Raw genomic sequence first — 17165 nt, 5'->3', positions numbered from 1 at the left:
CTTGCTAGTGATGATTAATAGTAAATGTGTTGTAATTCTACTTTGAGTTATTATCATTACTGGAGCTTCCTTGTTGGTTGACAACTTACAAACCATAATTTATATATTAGGATAGGATATAGCATATTATTTTGCTTAGTGCAAGTTCCTAGAGAAAGGTGAAACAACTGCAAATTTGTGATTTCTGTGGGAAAAGCAAGTCATATCTTTTTTTGAAATTCTTTAGTTTTGAAAGTGAATAGATAATTACAAGTTTCAGTACTGCAGGACACAGCGCACTTTTTTATTTATTGATTAGAAACTCAAGAGTAAACATAGACAGGCGTAACAGAATACAAGGAACAATCAGGTTATACATGCTATCTAGCACAATGTTGCTTGAGATCCCAGCACTATATTTATTCATATATTGCAAGTAATCTGCACAATTATAAATGCTTAGTTATTCATGGGTTAACTTTAAGGGAACCGTAAATATAAGAGACAAACCAGTGAGCCCAGGTTAAACTGACAGGTCTGTATACTATGCAGGTGCTTTGCGTTTTAAATTCTGTATTTTGGTCACTTAGCATGTACCGGAAGCAATGTAATAAACAGAGTGAGTTATGACCTTTGGTATACATACAAGAACAAAAGCATATTAGATATCCAGTGCATGGGGTCATGCTGAGTGAGTTTTGAGTTTTTCAAGATGTAAGTCAACAATATAATATCACGATAATATTAGAACAGCCCCTGGGCTTATGATTAACCATTGGTTATGTTATTATCAGGTTATCTCCTTTCGGTGTACCTACTCCGGGGAGAAGAAAAGCCTCCCCTGGGGATACACTACATCAAATACACCCAGGGCCGGCCTTAGGGGTGTGCGAGCTGTGCGGCCGCACAGGACGCCATGGTGCAGGGGGCGCCCTGCGGCCGCATAGCTCACACGGCATGTCTGTTAGCCGCAATGCTAACAAGACATTTGCCTTGGGCGGCATTTTCCAGGGGGCGGCAAAAAAAGCTGCCCCCAAATGCCCAAGGCAAATGTCTTGTTAGCCTTGCGGCTAACAGACATGCCGGGCTGCTGGGCGGTCGGGCGGCACTGGCGGGCGGCTGGCGAGGGAGCACTTCCTCTGAGCTGTATGCTCAGCTCCCTCGCGCGCCGCAGAGTGAGGCTGGGAGCCGGAATATGACGTCATATTCCGGCTCCCAGCCTCACTCTGCGGCGCGCGAGGGAGCTGAGCATACAGCTCAGAGAAAGTGCTCCCTCGCCAGCCGCCCGCCAGCGCCGCCCAGCAGCCACTGGACCACCAGGGAGGAAGAGACCCCCCCCAGCATTCCCAAAGGTAAGGAGGCTGGGGGGGTGTCTAAATAAATAAAAAAAAAAAATGTGTTAATGTGGGTGAGTGTGTGTGTGTGTGTATGTTAGTGTGTGTCTGTTAGTGTGTCTGTGTATGTTAGTGTGTGTCTGTGTATGTTAGTGTGTGTGTGTCTGTTAGTGTGTGTCTGTGAGTGTGTTTGTCTGTTAGTGAGTGTGTGTGTCTGACTGTGTGTGTGTGGCTGTCTGCCTGTGTGTGTGACTGTTTGCCTATGTGTGTGTGGCTGTCTGCCTGTGTGTGTGACTGTTTGCCTATGTGTGTGTGTGTGACTGTCTGCCAGTGTGTGTCTGTCTGTGTGTGACTGTGTGTGTGTGGCTGTCTGACAGTGTGTGTTTGACTGTTTGTCTGTGTGTGTGTGACTGTGTGTGTGTGTGTGGCTGTTTGCCTCTGTGTGTTTGGCTGTCTGCCTGTGTGTTTGTGTGTGGCTGTCTGCCTGTGTGTGTGTGGCTGTCTGCCTGTGTGTGTGTGTGTTTGTGTGTGACTGCCTATGTGTGACTGTCTGGGCAGACTAGATGGGCTGAATGGTTCTTATCTGCCGTCACATTCTATGTCTGTATGTGTGTTTGTGTGTGGCTGTCTGTGTATGACTGCCTGAGTGTGTTTGTGTGTGTGAGTGTGTATGGCTGTCTGCCTGTGTGTGACAGGGTGTGTGGGAAGGGGTAAGGAGTGGGGGAGGGGGGGGACGGGAAGGGGGGGGTGCTGTGAAGATTTTTTGCACAGGGCGCCCAAATGCCTAAGGCCGGCCCTGAATACACCTATCTGTTGGATTAAGTAAGGGGGTAGGGGGGAGGGGGAGTCCCAGTGGTGCCAGTGTGCTCTTCTCTGATAAAAATAAAAATAAACTTAACCTAACTAGAATAAGGGTGAAGAGGAGAGCAACGACAAAAACACAACATAGAGAACAAAAAAAAGAAAGAGGTTGTACGCTAGAGTGTTTAACAGTATACATGATGAACACCATTAGAGTGGTTATGATTTTGTAGTCTCGGGTTTTTGGCGGCGGGCTCTGTGCATCCGAGATGGTGGAGAATTCTCCGGTCAGTGCGATTCCTTCAGGTTGTGTTGCCTGCTGGCGTGGCTTGACGGGATGACCTGGGTATGAATTCCTTGGCGTTGGTGGGGTCGAGCCTGGTTGCGGTGGTCGTGGATTCCGCGTGCAGGGTTTTTAGGCGCAATTGGCCCAGGTAAGTATATAGGTCCTGAGGGCTTCTCGCCCGGTAGGCATTCCCCTTGGCAGTAAATGTGATCAGTCGCGGTGTGCCCCAGCAGTACTGGATGTTATTAGCTCTCAGCAGTTGTAAGGTCAGGGAATAACGCAATTTGGGAGTCCTCAAATAGTAGAGGGGTTTTCTGCCGGCTCACTACCAGGACGGCGGCTTTGTCTTAGTGAGTCTGAAATTTTTACAATAACGGCGGCTGTGGCGGTTGGGGGTGCGTTTGTTGGTTTAGTCAGACGGAACACTCCGTCAATTTTTACGAGTTTGGCCTGCTTGGGCTGCAGGAGGGTCGCTATTAGGCACCTCGCATAGTGTGGGAGGTCAGTAGGCCCTATTTCGTCGGGTATCCCTCTAACCTTTATGTTGTTTCTTCGCCTTTGTTCTTCCAAGATCTCCATTTTCTCTCCTGTGCTCTGCTCGTGTCAGCGCGTGTCATGGGAGCTTGTTTTGGCCTCCAGCTGGGTGAGCCTCGTGGTGGCCCCCTCTATGGCCTCTTTGAAGTATGCTCGGTCTGCTGCAAGGTCCTGCCTGAGCTCTGTGAACATTTTGGTCAGCAGGGCTGCTGTTACTGGTTCTCCTGTCGCTGGGGGTGCTTTGGACTTGGGCACCAAGGGCTGATTTATCGGAGCCCCTTCTCCCTGGTCTGGGTAGAAGTCACCAGAGGAGTCAGAGTACTCATCCTCCCCCTGCGCCATTTCTCCCATGCGGCCCTCTGTGAGTTCCGGAGGAGCTTGCCGATGTCGCGGCTGAAAGGGGCTTTGTCCGACTTTAATTTTTTATTTTTCTTGCTCATCGTCTTCTCCCCATCGTCGGTGGGTGAGGTTTGGGAAAGGTAGGTGCCCTGATTCCGCCTATTTAAGGTGTTTTTCCCTGGTTTTTGGTGCAGAGCTGTGCACCATGCGTCTTTGCTGGTCCGCAGCTAGCTCCGCCCCCCCCCCCGTCCGCAAGCCTTATCTTGACTGGTGTGCAGATCTTTGTTTAACATTGTATTGACGATAATCTGACTCGGATAGTGTCTATCTGATGTGACTATTCCACCTGGCATCAGTGAAATGTGACAAAATAAAACATCTAAACTTAACTTATAGGTACACAGCCTCCCCGGGTTACCTCCCAGGTGGTAACCAACCACAGCAGAAATGCATGATACAGAAAATTTTAGGGATCCTGCTAGTGTACCTAAAAACACAGATATAACATAGTGCAATAATGCCTGATATAGAAAAAATGTGAATTTGCAATTGCACTCACAAGTTAGAGATAATAAAAGCGCCTTATGGGTGCCACCCACGATTTCAATAGGGGGCTGAAGCTCCTCCTTTAAACTTGTCACCGGATGGGGCTTTGTAATATTTCGGCTCACCAAACAAAAATCCAGAGGTTTCTTCAAAAATATTTTTTTTATCAAATAAAATGAATTACACAAATAGTGTTAAATTGCAGGTCCTACGCATTTCGTTCTCAAATGAGAACTTCCTCAGGGACCTATATATATAAAAGCAATGACAACATGGTAATAAAACCGTACAGCCTATTTAACCCTTTCCCACAATCCACTTTATATAGGACTAACCCCCAAAAAGACATTTGTGGAGTGGTGGGCATCTTCTCCTCATACCTCCAGATTGGTTGGTTACATAGTTACATAGCTGAAAAAAACTTTATGCGTCCATAAAGTTCTGCTTTCCTCACATTTCTTTTTTTCTGTTGATCCAAAAGAAGGCAAAAAAGCCCAGTTTGAAGCACTTCCAATTTTGCAACAAGCTAGGGAAAAAATTCCTTCTTGACTCCAGAATGGCAGTCAGATTTATCCTTGGATCAAGAAGTTATTACCCTACATTGAAAGATTATATCCTTGAATATTCTGTTTTTGCAAGTATGCATCTAGTAGCTGTTTTAACATTTGTATGGACTCTGATCTGTAACATCTGTATGGACTTGGTGTATCTCTTCTGACAGCTGTCTTTATTTCCTGTTAATTCTGTTCCCGGGCGACGTTTTCAAATGTCCGTCTGCATTGCGTGACGCACTTTCCAACCCACCCAACCCTGCAGGATTTGCCCTAAGCAGAGGTAGCATTTCTAGATGATCATTTCCCACCCACCCTACCCCACAATCCACCCTCCCCACCCCACATCCCACCCTCCCCAGGGTACTCATTACATTTATAGATAGCTCAAATTACCTGGCTTTCCTGACATCCAATAATGTCCACCAAACCCTCCACACCTAAAATAGCTAAACTCACACAATACCTTTTTAACCCTTAACCCTCCTAACCTCACCTACAATTCTCACAGCTCAATTCTCCATATCTTAAAAACACAGCACCTGTTTTCCTACTAATTTTATCACTTCGGTTTTTCACTTTCTCTCTCACATCCCTCATTATTAAAATCTCTCTATCTTTTTGCTTACCTGTTCCAACTGACACTATCTTTATTGCTCCCTCTCTTCTTCCCTCATCTCTGTATTCATTACATGCACTTTACTCATATTTATCCAGATGTTTTACACAAACCCCTCCTAAATCCTCTTAATACAAGCTCTCGTCCCCAACATTTAAATCTTACTCCCACCTTCTCTTGCTTTCCATCCTACTGCTCCTAGCAGCTGGTGATGTCTCTCCAAATCCTGGTCCCTCCTCTACTAAGCCACCTGGTACTAACACCATAAACCACAACAATCTAATATCCATTCCATGTAACTCTCACTATAATTCCTCCTTTAATGCTGCCCTCTGGAATGCACGCTCTGTGTGCAGCACCGCTAATTCAACTTCCATCCATGACCTATTTATCTCACACTCCCTAAACCTACTAACATAAACATGGCTCGCTCCCTCTGATTCTGCTACCCCTGCCTCACTATCCTTTGGTGGTCTTCACTTTACCCACAACAAGCTGAGAGTAAAAGTGGCTCTGTAGGTTTTCTACTTTCACCCCACTACTCCTTTAAAACTCTGCCCCCCCTCTCTTTTCCATCATTTGAAATTCATTCAATGCGCCTTTTCAAACCCTTCTCTGCTAACATTGCTGTTATTTATCGTCCCCCTGGTTCCCCTCTCCTCTTCCTTGACCACTTTGCTGCCTGGCTAACCTACTTCCTCTCTTCTAATATTCCATCCCTAATTCTTGGGGACTTCAATATTCCCATTAACCCACCTTTGACCTCAGCAGCCTCTACACTACTTTCAATTACTTTACTTTACTATTGCAGTGGGCTAATTCTCCCACCCATGTAGCTCATTTTCTCTTATGCATGTACAGTATCTAATATCTGCAACACTCCATTTCCTCTCTCTGATCACCACCTCTTATTGTTTGCTCTCGAGTACGCACTCATCCAACAACCTCAGGCTAACCCCCCTCAACTATTCTATTGACCTCCAGCAGCTGTCAGCTGATATTGATTCACAACTGCTATCCATCCCTTCCCTCTCCTGTCCCTCACTGCCCATTTCCACATATAACACTACCCTCACCTCTGCCTTGAAAGCTGCAGCCCCGCTCCAAACAAGCACCTCGAGGAGGACACGCCCCCAACCTTGGCATACTAAATCAACACGCTATCTGCAAAGTGGCTCCCGTTGTGCTGAACGCTCCTGGAGGAAGTCTCGCACCCAGTCAGACTTTCTCCATTATCGATTCATATTGTGTTCATACAGCACAGCCCTTGCCCTCACCAAACAGTCATACTTTTCCTCTCTCATTAGTTTATGCTCCCGCAATCCCTAGCGTCTCTTTGACACCTTTAACTCTCTTCTTCGCCCTCCCGTGACCACCCCCCAAACTAACCTTACAGCCAATAGCTTTGCAAGCTACTTTACCGTTAAGATTGAATAGCTAAGGAAAGAATTTTCCCCACCTTGCCCTTCTCTTTCACAACCACACGTAGATCATGCCTTTCCTACCCTTTAGACTCTCTCCCCGGCTACTGGACAAGAGGTGGCTGCACTTCTCCTTTCCTCTCGCCCCACCATTTGCCCACTTAATCCTGTCCTGTCTCACCTCATCAGATCTCACTCCTCATGTCTTGTGCCTTCCTTAACACACATCTTCAACTGCTCTGTCTCTTCTGATGTTATCCCTGCTGACCTTAAACATGCCACTGTAGTACCTATCCTGAAAAATCCATCTCTTGACCCGTCCTCCCCCTCTAACTATCGTTCTTCTATCCCTGCTCCCTTTTTCCTCAAAGCTTCTGGAAAGACTTGTCTTTATTATTATTATTGCCATTTATATAGCGCCAACAGATTCCGTGGCGCTTTACAATATTTTGAGAGGGGGGATGTAACAATAAACAGGACAATTACAAGAAAACTTACAGGAACAATAGGTTGAAGAGGACCCTGCTCAAACAAGCTTACAGACTATAGGAGGTGGGGTATTAGAAACATTAGGACAGGAAATATCAAGTAGGGTGGGAGTGAAGCAGAGCTGGAGGAGAGAGCAAAGCACTGTCCCGTAGGAGAGAGCAAGAGACAGGTATGTAAGGTAGAGATTACCCTGGGAGGCCCTTATCTTTCCTGAAGAGATGGGTTTTAAGGCCCTTCTTAAATGATTGAAGACTAGGGGAGAGTCTGATGGCAGTAGGCAAGCTATTCCATAGGAGAGGAGCCGCCCGCGAGAGGTCCTGCAAGCGCGAGTTGGCCGTATGGGTGCGAGCAGCGGTCAGGAGGTGGTCACGGGCAGAGTGGAGGGTACGAGGAGGGGCATACCTATGGATCAGTGAAGAGATATAAGAGGGGCTAGAATTGTTCAGTGCTTTAAATGTATGGGTTAGCACTTTGAATTGACTCCTATAGGATACAGGGAGCCAATGTAAGGACAGGCAGAGGGGTGAGGTGTGAGAGGACCGACTAGAGAGGAGAATCAGTCTAGCTGCAGCATTCATTACAGACTGTAGCGGGGCAATATGATTTTTGTGGAGACCAATCAGGAGAGGGTTACAGTAATCCATGCGGGAAATTACTAGAGCATGGACAAGCTCCTTGGTAGTATCTTGCGTATGAAAGGGGCGGATGCGGGCTATGTTTTTGAGTTGGAACCTACAGGACTTGGCAACAAACTGGATGTGAGACTCAAAGGTGAGACCAGAGTCAAGTATGATGCCAAGACAGCACGCTTGCAGGGATGGACTTATGTGGATATCACTGACTTGAAGGGAGAGCGAGAGAGGAGGATCAGTATTAGGAGGAGGAAAGACAAGGAGTTCAGTTTTAGAGAGGTTACGTTTCAGAAAGCGTGAAGACATCCAGTAGGAGATGGAAGAAAGTCAAGCGTTGCAGGACGACAGGGGAGAGGTCCGGGGGGGGGAGCGGTATATCTGAGTGTCATCAGCGTACAGGTGGTAGTGGAATCCAAAAGAGGCAATAAGTTTACCAAGAAAGGCAGTATAACGAGAAAATAGAAGGGGACCAAGGACAGAGCCTTGGGGAACTCCAACCGAGACAGGACGAGGGGAGGAGGTATCCTTGGAAAAGGAGACACTGAATGAGCGTTGGGAGAGATAGGGGGAAAACCAAAAGAGGACAGAGTCACAGAGACTGTCAGCAGGAACAGTGCCAGAAGAGAGAGAGAGCAGTTAAAGATGTGTGTTAGGGTAAGCACAAGACAAGGGGAGAGAGATCTGATGAGGTGAGATGGAACAGGATCGAGCGGGCAAGTGGTGGGGCGAGAGGAATGGAGAAGCGCAGCCACCTCTTGTTCAGTAGCCGGGGAGAAAGTCTGGAGGGTAGGGAAAGCATGATTTATGTGTGGTTGAGAAAGAGGCAAGGAGGGGAGAATTGTTTCCTTAGCTGTTCGATCTTGTCGGTAAAGTAGCATGCAAAGCTATCAGCTGTAAGGTTAGTTTGGGGGGTGGCCACAGCAGGGCGGAGAAGGGAATTAAAGGTGTCAAAGAGATGTCTGGGATTGCGGGAGCATGAACTAATGAGAGAGGAATTATCCGTGTGTCTCTCTCCAACTCTCTCCTTGACCCTCTTCAGTCTGGCTTCCGCCCTCTCCACTCCACTAAGACTGCTCTTATCAAAGTTACTAACGACCTAATCACAGCTAAATCCAAAGGCCACTACTCCATACTAATTCTTCTTGACCTCTCTGCTGCCTTTGACACCATTGATCATGCTCTCCTTCTTCAAATTCTTCAATTGCTCGGCCTCTGTGTTTTTTCTGCAGACATGTTTGAGTAGAGTATAATAATCTAAACACTAACTTTTGGGAGCACTGCCACCATAATGTACCAACAACGTATATATATATATATATATATATATATATATATATATATATATGTATGTATGTGTATGTGTGTGTGTGTGTGTGTGTGTGTGAGTCATATGTAACTTTTATTTTATAGCCTTTTCAAATATTTAATAAAAGGCAAAAAGCAAAAACACTTAAAATGTTTGGTGCTTGTGACTTATTATTAATGGTCCATAAATAAATTTAAAGTTGCTGCTGGTATTGTTCTTCAGTCAGTGATAATACTTTGCATTTGCATGTGCAGCTCTTCCATATTGGTTGTTATTAGATGCACAGTAAATTTTTCTAATTGTTGACATTTTTTTTTGTTTTTGTTTTTTGTTAAATTGAATCACGGACCTATTTAAAATTTTTGTAAGCATTGTGCATATTTTATGTATTACTGCACTCGTCTTCTCTTGTTATACCTGTTATAAGTAAGTGTACAACTGTTTAACCCCTTAAACTTCTGGAATAAAAGGGAATCATGTCACACGTGTCATGTGTCCTTAAGGGGTTAAGGGGTAGAAAAGAGAAGCATGTTTGTTATTGCTCAAAAGTTATTATGTAATTCCAGGATTTTCTATTATTTATTATTTATGGATTTTCTTTGCATTGTTCTGGGATTTGCAAGATCTTGGCATGTAATAAGTAACTCAGCTTGACATTGCATATCAAAGGTAGCAGTCTGCAAAATATCCATTAGATATTTTTCACTACCTCAGCCTTTGGCCAATCTTAAATGTTTTTAACGGGATAAAATCTTTTAATAACATAAGAAACTTTGCTCCAGAAGTATTCTTTGGGGGCTTTATTTTATATTCTTGGTTATGAAACAAAATGACAAAGAAGACAATTTGGCTCAGAAAATATAGAGTAGTTATGGAATCCTGCCCAAAAGCTGTTTCAAAAATAAACATTCTCTCAGAATAGTTTTCTCTTTATTTTCGTTTAGTAGGTTTCATACTATTGTGTACTGTTAAAAACAGAGCATCAGCAACACCTTTTTCACAGAGGAACACATAACTATTTAACACTTTCAATGTAATGATAAACACATCTTGCCCTCTTCCAGGCAATGACGCAGCCATAACAACCTGGCCAACGATAGTGTTTGGATGTTCCAACTCCTACAGTTGTTGAAGGATAGGAAACTTATTGTTAATTTCCTTGCCACTGTATAAGTTCCACCACCGGTGGCTACAGAAGTAAGCCACAAGTGGCTTGCTGTCATACTTATTACTTAAATTACTGACACTAGTAGACTGGGAATAAAAAACAGCAGAGTTGGAGAATTTGTCCTGTTGAATTATTTTGGCTCAAACATTTAAATCCTCTTGTTAGATTCTGGCAATTCAACGTTATAACATTGAATGGAGATACGTCCATCAGACTATCACAAACAACTAAAAGTGTCTCTCTAATCTAAACTGCTAACAGAATCTAGTTAGATTTACAAAAAAAATCTCAAATTAAGACGTATGTTTTATCCACAGAACTCATTTTACAATTTAATGAAAGGGGACAATAAATCTGAGAAGTTCTTCAAAGTTCTAAATGAAAGAATTAAAAGTGCTCAGCAGGAAATAAAATCCACCATGTCAGTGAATATGAGTGACCTTGGGTCAAGTGAAACCAATGAGAACATGGAACTCTCTCCAAAAGGTAAAAATAAAACATAATAGCATGGATTATATTAAACATATATATGTTTATTTGGTACTGATTATATAATGATGGATGTACTAAGTACAATTTAATCTGCAGGCAGCAAATAAACTGACAGGTAGTGTATTGAGATGGAACCAGAAATGACACACAGAGATGGAACATGGATTGGGGAGCTGTGTTATTCCCAATATTTTAATTAGCATGTGTAACTTCTTATGTTCATTATATTCCTCTATTGTCTTCCTTTTTATCTCTCTAATCATTATTATGACAATTGTGACAAACAATTAGAAATATGGGAAAAGGTGGAAAAACGTAAAGAGTTTGAATATAACGAGATTACCACTTCTAGCAGAGCTGTGTTTTCAGTTTGTATGGGGTGGTCTTTTATTTTTGGGGTGGTCTGTTTTTTTTTTTTGAGTGAAGGTACTCTGATATATTCCTTATATTATATTGTTAAAATGTAAGTCCATTTTTGTAGGGGCAATCTAAGCACCATAACTACTACATATTGTGTCCATATTGGGGTTTTTCATTGTCTATCATTTATCTCCACTGCTATGTGTTAACTCTATTGCTCTGCATTTATCAAGCTTCAACACAGCTTCTAATGCAAACTGAAACTTTTTATTGAAGCACAGCATTAATAAACTAAAGCAATTTACTGTGTTTGTCTTTATCACACTTTTCAAAACTGTGAAGTGCAGCTTGGTTACTAAGCAAACCAATTTAATAGCACTTTTCAACCACATAAAATTGTGTCTGGTGCACTCCCATAAAACCCACCAGTACACATAAGTTATCTAACATAGGCCTCAATTTAATATTTTGGATCAGCTTTTTAAATGATTTCATATTTCTGGATAAACTTTAAAAAAAAAATTCTAAATATTAAAATATCATAAATATATCTTATCTAAAAAATATATCAATATATAAAAAAAATTCAAAAAAATTTAATATATGAAATAATTTTAAAAGGTTATGCAAAAATATTATATCATTTGAAAATATTATCCAAAAATAATAAATCAATGGCCATAATGTATACGATTTTTAGTACCACATTCCAAGACTTAAAGGAACAGAAAATTAGTCTAGTGTAAAAATATTACTATTAAAATAATATTTTTCTTCTGTGAATTCCTAATCTCATAGGATAAAGATAATTTATTTTAGGGTGACCGCTTCACTGGATGAAAGATGAAAGATGAAAAAATAAAGATATTAAAAAAAAAAAAAAAAAAAAAAATCAGAAAGGGAAATCTAGTTAATAGTTTTTTTTCAAGTATTTTTTTTTTCTTTTACTGCAGAACATTAAATTATTGCCACCTACCAGATCTCTTGCATGCATTTTATTTGCACCTGAGTCCAATCATTAGAAAGCATTTGACAAAGTACATGGCATATTAGCACAATTTCAAGTGCATTTTTTAAATATTTTTAATGGAAGCGAGAGATATAAAACAAGAGTGAGGTGGAATGAAGATCACTGTCCAAGACTAGAGATAAAGTTTGACTACCTACATTCTTTTAACTTTCTTTAAAGATCACACCAACCAGTTTGTGGTACCCGCAGCCTCTTCCCGAACAGTGACTAGTGGGTCCATGAGGAAAAGTCATGAAGGTGGAGAACATGGAGAGGGTAATGAAGTTGGTCCTGTGGTGCTCATCATGGAGCCAATTCTAAGATTCCTTCAGCTCTTGTGTGAAAATCACAACCCAGATCTGCAAGTAAGTAGATGATTTTTCTATAGAACAATACCACAGCGCTATTTACATCTTGTAACAAATATCAGGATTTGAGGAAACATTAAGCTTGTAATTTGTAAAAAATGTTTTGTTAAATATGTTTTTAATAGGAATGTCAGACATTGTTACAGATACTTTTGTAAGCCGTAGAGTAATATTTTGAGCAAGATTAGCAAGGGTATAGTGTGTTGGAAGATGTGACAATAGAAATTAAAGAAACACTATATTATTGTTTGGCCCATGACCCCAGGAGTGGAATGGCTTAAAAAAGACTTTAAACATATGATCGATGGTAATAGTCATTCGCCAACAGCTGTACTTATTGTTTGTAATTTTTACTTTATACATGTGCACTATTTTGATACTTCTACCCTGTGAGGAAACCTTAATGCATATATTGTCTGTATTTTTGTCTTGTTTGTAAATAAAGAAAAAGGGAAGAAAAAAAAAAGACTTTAACGCCTTCAGGACGGAGTCAATAGTGCACGTTCAGATCAAAACAAAACGTAAACAAAAACTGGAATTTGCGCTAAATGTCTGTTCAACCGTAATTCACCGCTGTCACATTAAGTGCACCCACACTTATTATATATCATTTTGTTTAGGAGAAACAGGGCTTTAATTTATCATTAACTATTCATATATGGAATATAATTTATTATGAATAAAATGTAAGAAAATGTGAGAAAATAAGATTTATTTTTTAATTTGTATTTCCGTCTGACATTTTAGCTGTGAATGTCATAATACTGTTAGGTTTAACTGCAAAAAAATGCACATATTTGTAATCAAGCGATGTCTCGCGAGTACAACAGTACCCCCCATTAACAGGTTCTATGGTGTTTTGGAAAGTTACAGGGTCAAATATAGAACGTTCAATTTTCAAATTGAAATTTGCCAGATTAGTAATGTTACCTTTGAGACGGTGTGGTAGCCCAGGAATGAGACTTACCCCCATAATGGCATACCATTTGAAAAAGTAGACAAGCCAAGGTATTGAAAGTGCGGTATGTTTAGTCTTTTTTTGTAGCCACTTAGTCACAAACACTGGCCAAAGTTAGCGTTCATATTTGTTTTTGTGTGAAAAAAGCAAAAAACTAATATTTGGCCAGTGTTTGTGACTAAGTGGCTACTAAGAAAGACTGGACATACCCCACTTGCAATACCTTGGGTTGTCTACTTTTGCAAATGGTATGCCATCATGGGGGTAATTCTCATTTCAATGTAAAAAAAAAATGAAATGCAAGCCTTATATGTGACTCTCTTACTTTCCAAAACACCACAAAACCTGTACAATAATATAGTCCATAAAAGTGCCGTTCGTTTGTAAAAAATGCAAAATACGTCACTTTTACTTAAAATATCATCTTTGTAATACAATTTACCAGTTTGAAACACTAATATTTGAGTTCAGCGAAGTCTCCTGAGTAAAACAGTACCCCCTATATACAGGTTTTATGGTGTCTTGGAGAGTTACAGGGTCAATTATAGTGCTTGCAAATTAAATTCTCTGCACTTTCTCTCTGTGTTGGCTGGCATGTCAATCAAATTTTAATTAATCAAATCACATAATTATGTTAAAAGATTACTTAAATATACATGTAGAATTTTCATATATATGCATTTATAGGTATTCAAATTCTACGTGTATACTAATGTAATCTCTTATGTAATTATATGTATTTATCTATATATACAGTTGCAAGAAAAAGTATGTGAACCCTTTGGAATGATATGGATTTCTGCACAAATTGGTCATAAAATGTGATCTGATCATCATCTAAGTCACAACAATAGACAATCACAGTCTGCTTAAACTAATAACACACAAAGAATTAAATGTTGCCATGTTTTTATTGAACACACCATGTAAACATTCACAGTGCAGGTGGAAAAAGTATGTGAACCCTTGGATTTACTAACTGGTTGAACCTCCTTTGGCAGCAATAACTTCAACCAAACGTTTCCTGTAGTTGCAGATCAGACGTGCACAACAGTCAGGAGTAATTCTTGACCATTCCTCTTTACAGAACTGTTTCAGTTCAGCAATATTCTTGGGATGTCTGGTGTGAATTGCTTTCTTGAGGTCATGCCACAGCATCTCAATCGGGTTGAGGTCAGGACTCTGACTGGGCCACTTCAGAAGGTGCGAGGCATCATTCACATCAGGCAATGCTTCTTGTGGAAAGCAAACCCAGAACTGGTGTGTGTTTTTTATAGGGCAGGGCAGCTGTAACCAACACCTCCAATCTAATCTCATTGATTGGACTCCAGTTGGCTGACATCTCACTCCAATTAGCTCTTGGAGATGTCATTAGTCTAGGGGTTCACATACTTTTTCCACCTGCACTGTGAATGTTTACATGGTGTGTTCAATAAAAACATGGCAACATTTCATTCTTTGTGTGTTAGTAGTTTAAGCAGACTGTGATTGCCTATTGTTGTGACTTAGATGATGATCAGATCACATTTTATGACCAATTTGTGCAGAAATCCATATCAATCCAAAGGGTTCACATACTTTTTCTTGCAACTGTATATATATTTGCATTTTATATATAGATAGATATATATAGAATGTCATTCTAAGTGTATTTATTTTTACCAATATATATATATATATTAATAACAAAATACAGTTAGAATGAAATTACATATGAATATATAATTTATATTAAATTTTGTTTCAATATTTTATTTATTTATTTTATTATTTTATTTATTTATTATTGTAATTATACATATATATATAATATATGTGTATATATCTATTATATATATATATATTATATATATATTATATATGTAACGTCATTCTAAGTGTATTTTAATACTAATACATGTAAGATTAAAATACACTTTGTATGACGTTACATATATATAATATGTATATATATTATATATATAATATATACATATATTCTATATATAAATACATTTTAATTTTAAAACGTGTCTAATTTTTTTTTTTATTCTTCCCACCAGCAGGGGGACTGTCTGACATTTCAGACAGTCCCCCTGCTGGCAGATCCACAGCCAGCTATAGCGGGCCATGTGATCGCTCTTTGAGAGCGATCACATGGCCCCCGGTGGCCTCATTTGCTGGGGGAGGGCTGCCTGGGCTGTGAGGCAGCCCTCCAGAAGAGGATCTCCAGGGGCTCAAAGCCGTTACGGCGTTCTATGCCGCCGCAACGGCTTTAAAGCCCACTTAATGCGGGACGGCATTGAACGCCGTAACGGCGTTAACGGGTTAAACATTTCATTATTTTCACTGTGTCAAGGTCCCGACAATGGGGAGAATCTAATATGATTGCGCGGAAAGTGCCACTCGCGCATTAGGCCTTCCCCACATAAAAGCATTTAACCAATGCTTTCTTTTGGGGAATTTGAAGATGCTGTATTTCCCCATGAAAAGAGTGAGGAGGTCTGGCATCATTTCACAAAGTTAAACTCTGTGTAAATGCAGGAAGCACCTCTAGTGGCTGTCTGAGAGGCAGCATCTAGAAGCAGTTGTAACCAGGGGTGTATCCTGGTTTTGTGCTGCCCTAGGCAGGACAAAACTCAGGCGCCCCCCCTCACCCCCACCGCCCCCCCCCCCCCCGCCACCCCCACCCAACCCTTCCCCCGCCTTCTAAATACACACACACTGACAGATACGCATCCATTAGCTAACTGTTAGCTAATGGATGCGTATCTGTCAGTGTGTGTGTGTGAGTGTATGAGTGTGTCTGTGTGTGAGTGTGTCTGTGTGTGAGTGTGTCTGTGTGTGAGTGTGTCTGTTAGTGAGTGTGTCTGTTAGTGAGTGTGTCTGTTAGTGAGTGTGTCTGTTAGTGAGTGTGTCTGTTAGTGAGTGTGTCTGTTAGTGAGTGTGTCTGTTAGTGTGTGTGTCTGTTAGTGTGTGTGTCTGTTAGTGTGTATGTCAGTGTGTGTGAGTGTCTGTTAGTGAGTGTGTGAGTGTGTCTGTTAGCTGCTAACAGACACACTCACACACTCACTAACAGACACACTCACACACACTGACATACACACACTAACAGACACACACAGTCAGACACACACAGTCAGACACACACACTCTAACAGACAAACATACACACTCACACTCACTAACAGACACACACTAACAGACACACTCACACACACTAACAGACACACTCACACACACTAACAGACACACTCACACACACTAACAGACACACTCACACACACTAACAGACACACACAGTCAGACACACTCACACACACTAACAGACACACACTCACTAACAGACACTCACTAACAGACACACACTAACAGACACACTCACTCACATTAACTCATTTTTTTTTTATTTACCCCCCCAGCCTCCTTACCTTTGGGAATGCTGGGGGGGGTTCTCCCTCTCCCTGGGGTCTAGTGGGGCTGCCGGTCGGGCTGCTGGGCTGGTTGCTGGCGAGGGAGCACTTCCTCTGAGCTGTCTGCTCAGCTCCCTCGCGCGCCGCAGAGTGAGGCTGGGAGGCGGAGCCGGAATATGACGTCATATTCCGGCTCCCAGCCTCACTCTGCGGCGCGCGAGGGAGCTGAGCAGACAGCTCAGAGGAAGTGCTCCCTCGCCAGCCGCCCGCCCAGCAACAACCAGCCCAGCAGCCACCAGCCCAGGATGTCTGTTAGCCGCAAGGCTAAGAAGGCATTTGCCCTGGGCGTTTGGGGGCGGCTTTTTTTGCCGCCCCCTGGAAAATGCCGCCCAAGGCAAATGCCTTGTTTGCCTCGCGGCAAATACGCCCCTGGTTGTAACCCTGCAATATAAACATTCCACTTTCTCTGACACTGTATGTTTTACATTGCAGTGCTAAGAGGACAGGGACACTGCACCCAAACCACTTCAATGAGATTAAGTGGTCTTGTTGCCTAAACATAAAGGAAAACATTTCTTAAA

At 41.7% G+C, this 17165-nt stretch overlaps 1 protein-coding gene across 2 annotated transcripts in view; it reads left to right on the top strand.

Annotated features, from left to right (window-relative positions):
* Positions 1 to 17165, top strand: part of ITPR3 (inositol 1,4,5-trisphosphate receptor type 3) — a 192032-nt gene that overhangs the window by 119280 nt on the left and 55587 nt on the right. For both annotated transcript variants that reach the window (XM_063453125.1, XM_063453123.1), the window contains exons 40-41: positions 10323 to 10491; positions 12047 to 12231. In XM_063453125.1, the coding sequence (XP_063309195.1) occupies positions 10323 to 10491; positions 12047 to 12231 (354 nt within the window). The remainder of the gene's footprint in view (positions 1 to 10322; positions 10492 to 12046; positions 12232 to 17165) is intronic.

Source organism: Pelobates fuscus, chromosome 1, assembly GCF_036172605.1.
Source record: "Pelobates fuscus isolate aPelFus1 chromosome 1, aPelFus1.pri, whole genome shotgun sequence".
Taxonomy (NCBI): Eukaryota; Metazoa; Chordata; class Amphibia; order Anura; family Pelobatidae; genus Pelobates; species Pelobates fuscus.
This window is presented reverse-complemented; position numbering and strand designations above follow the sequence as displayed.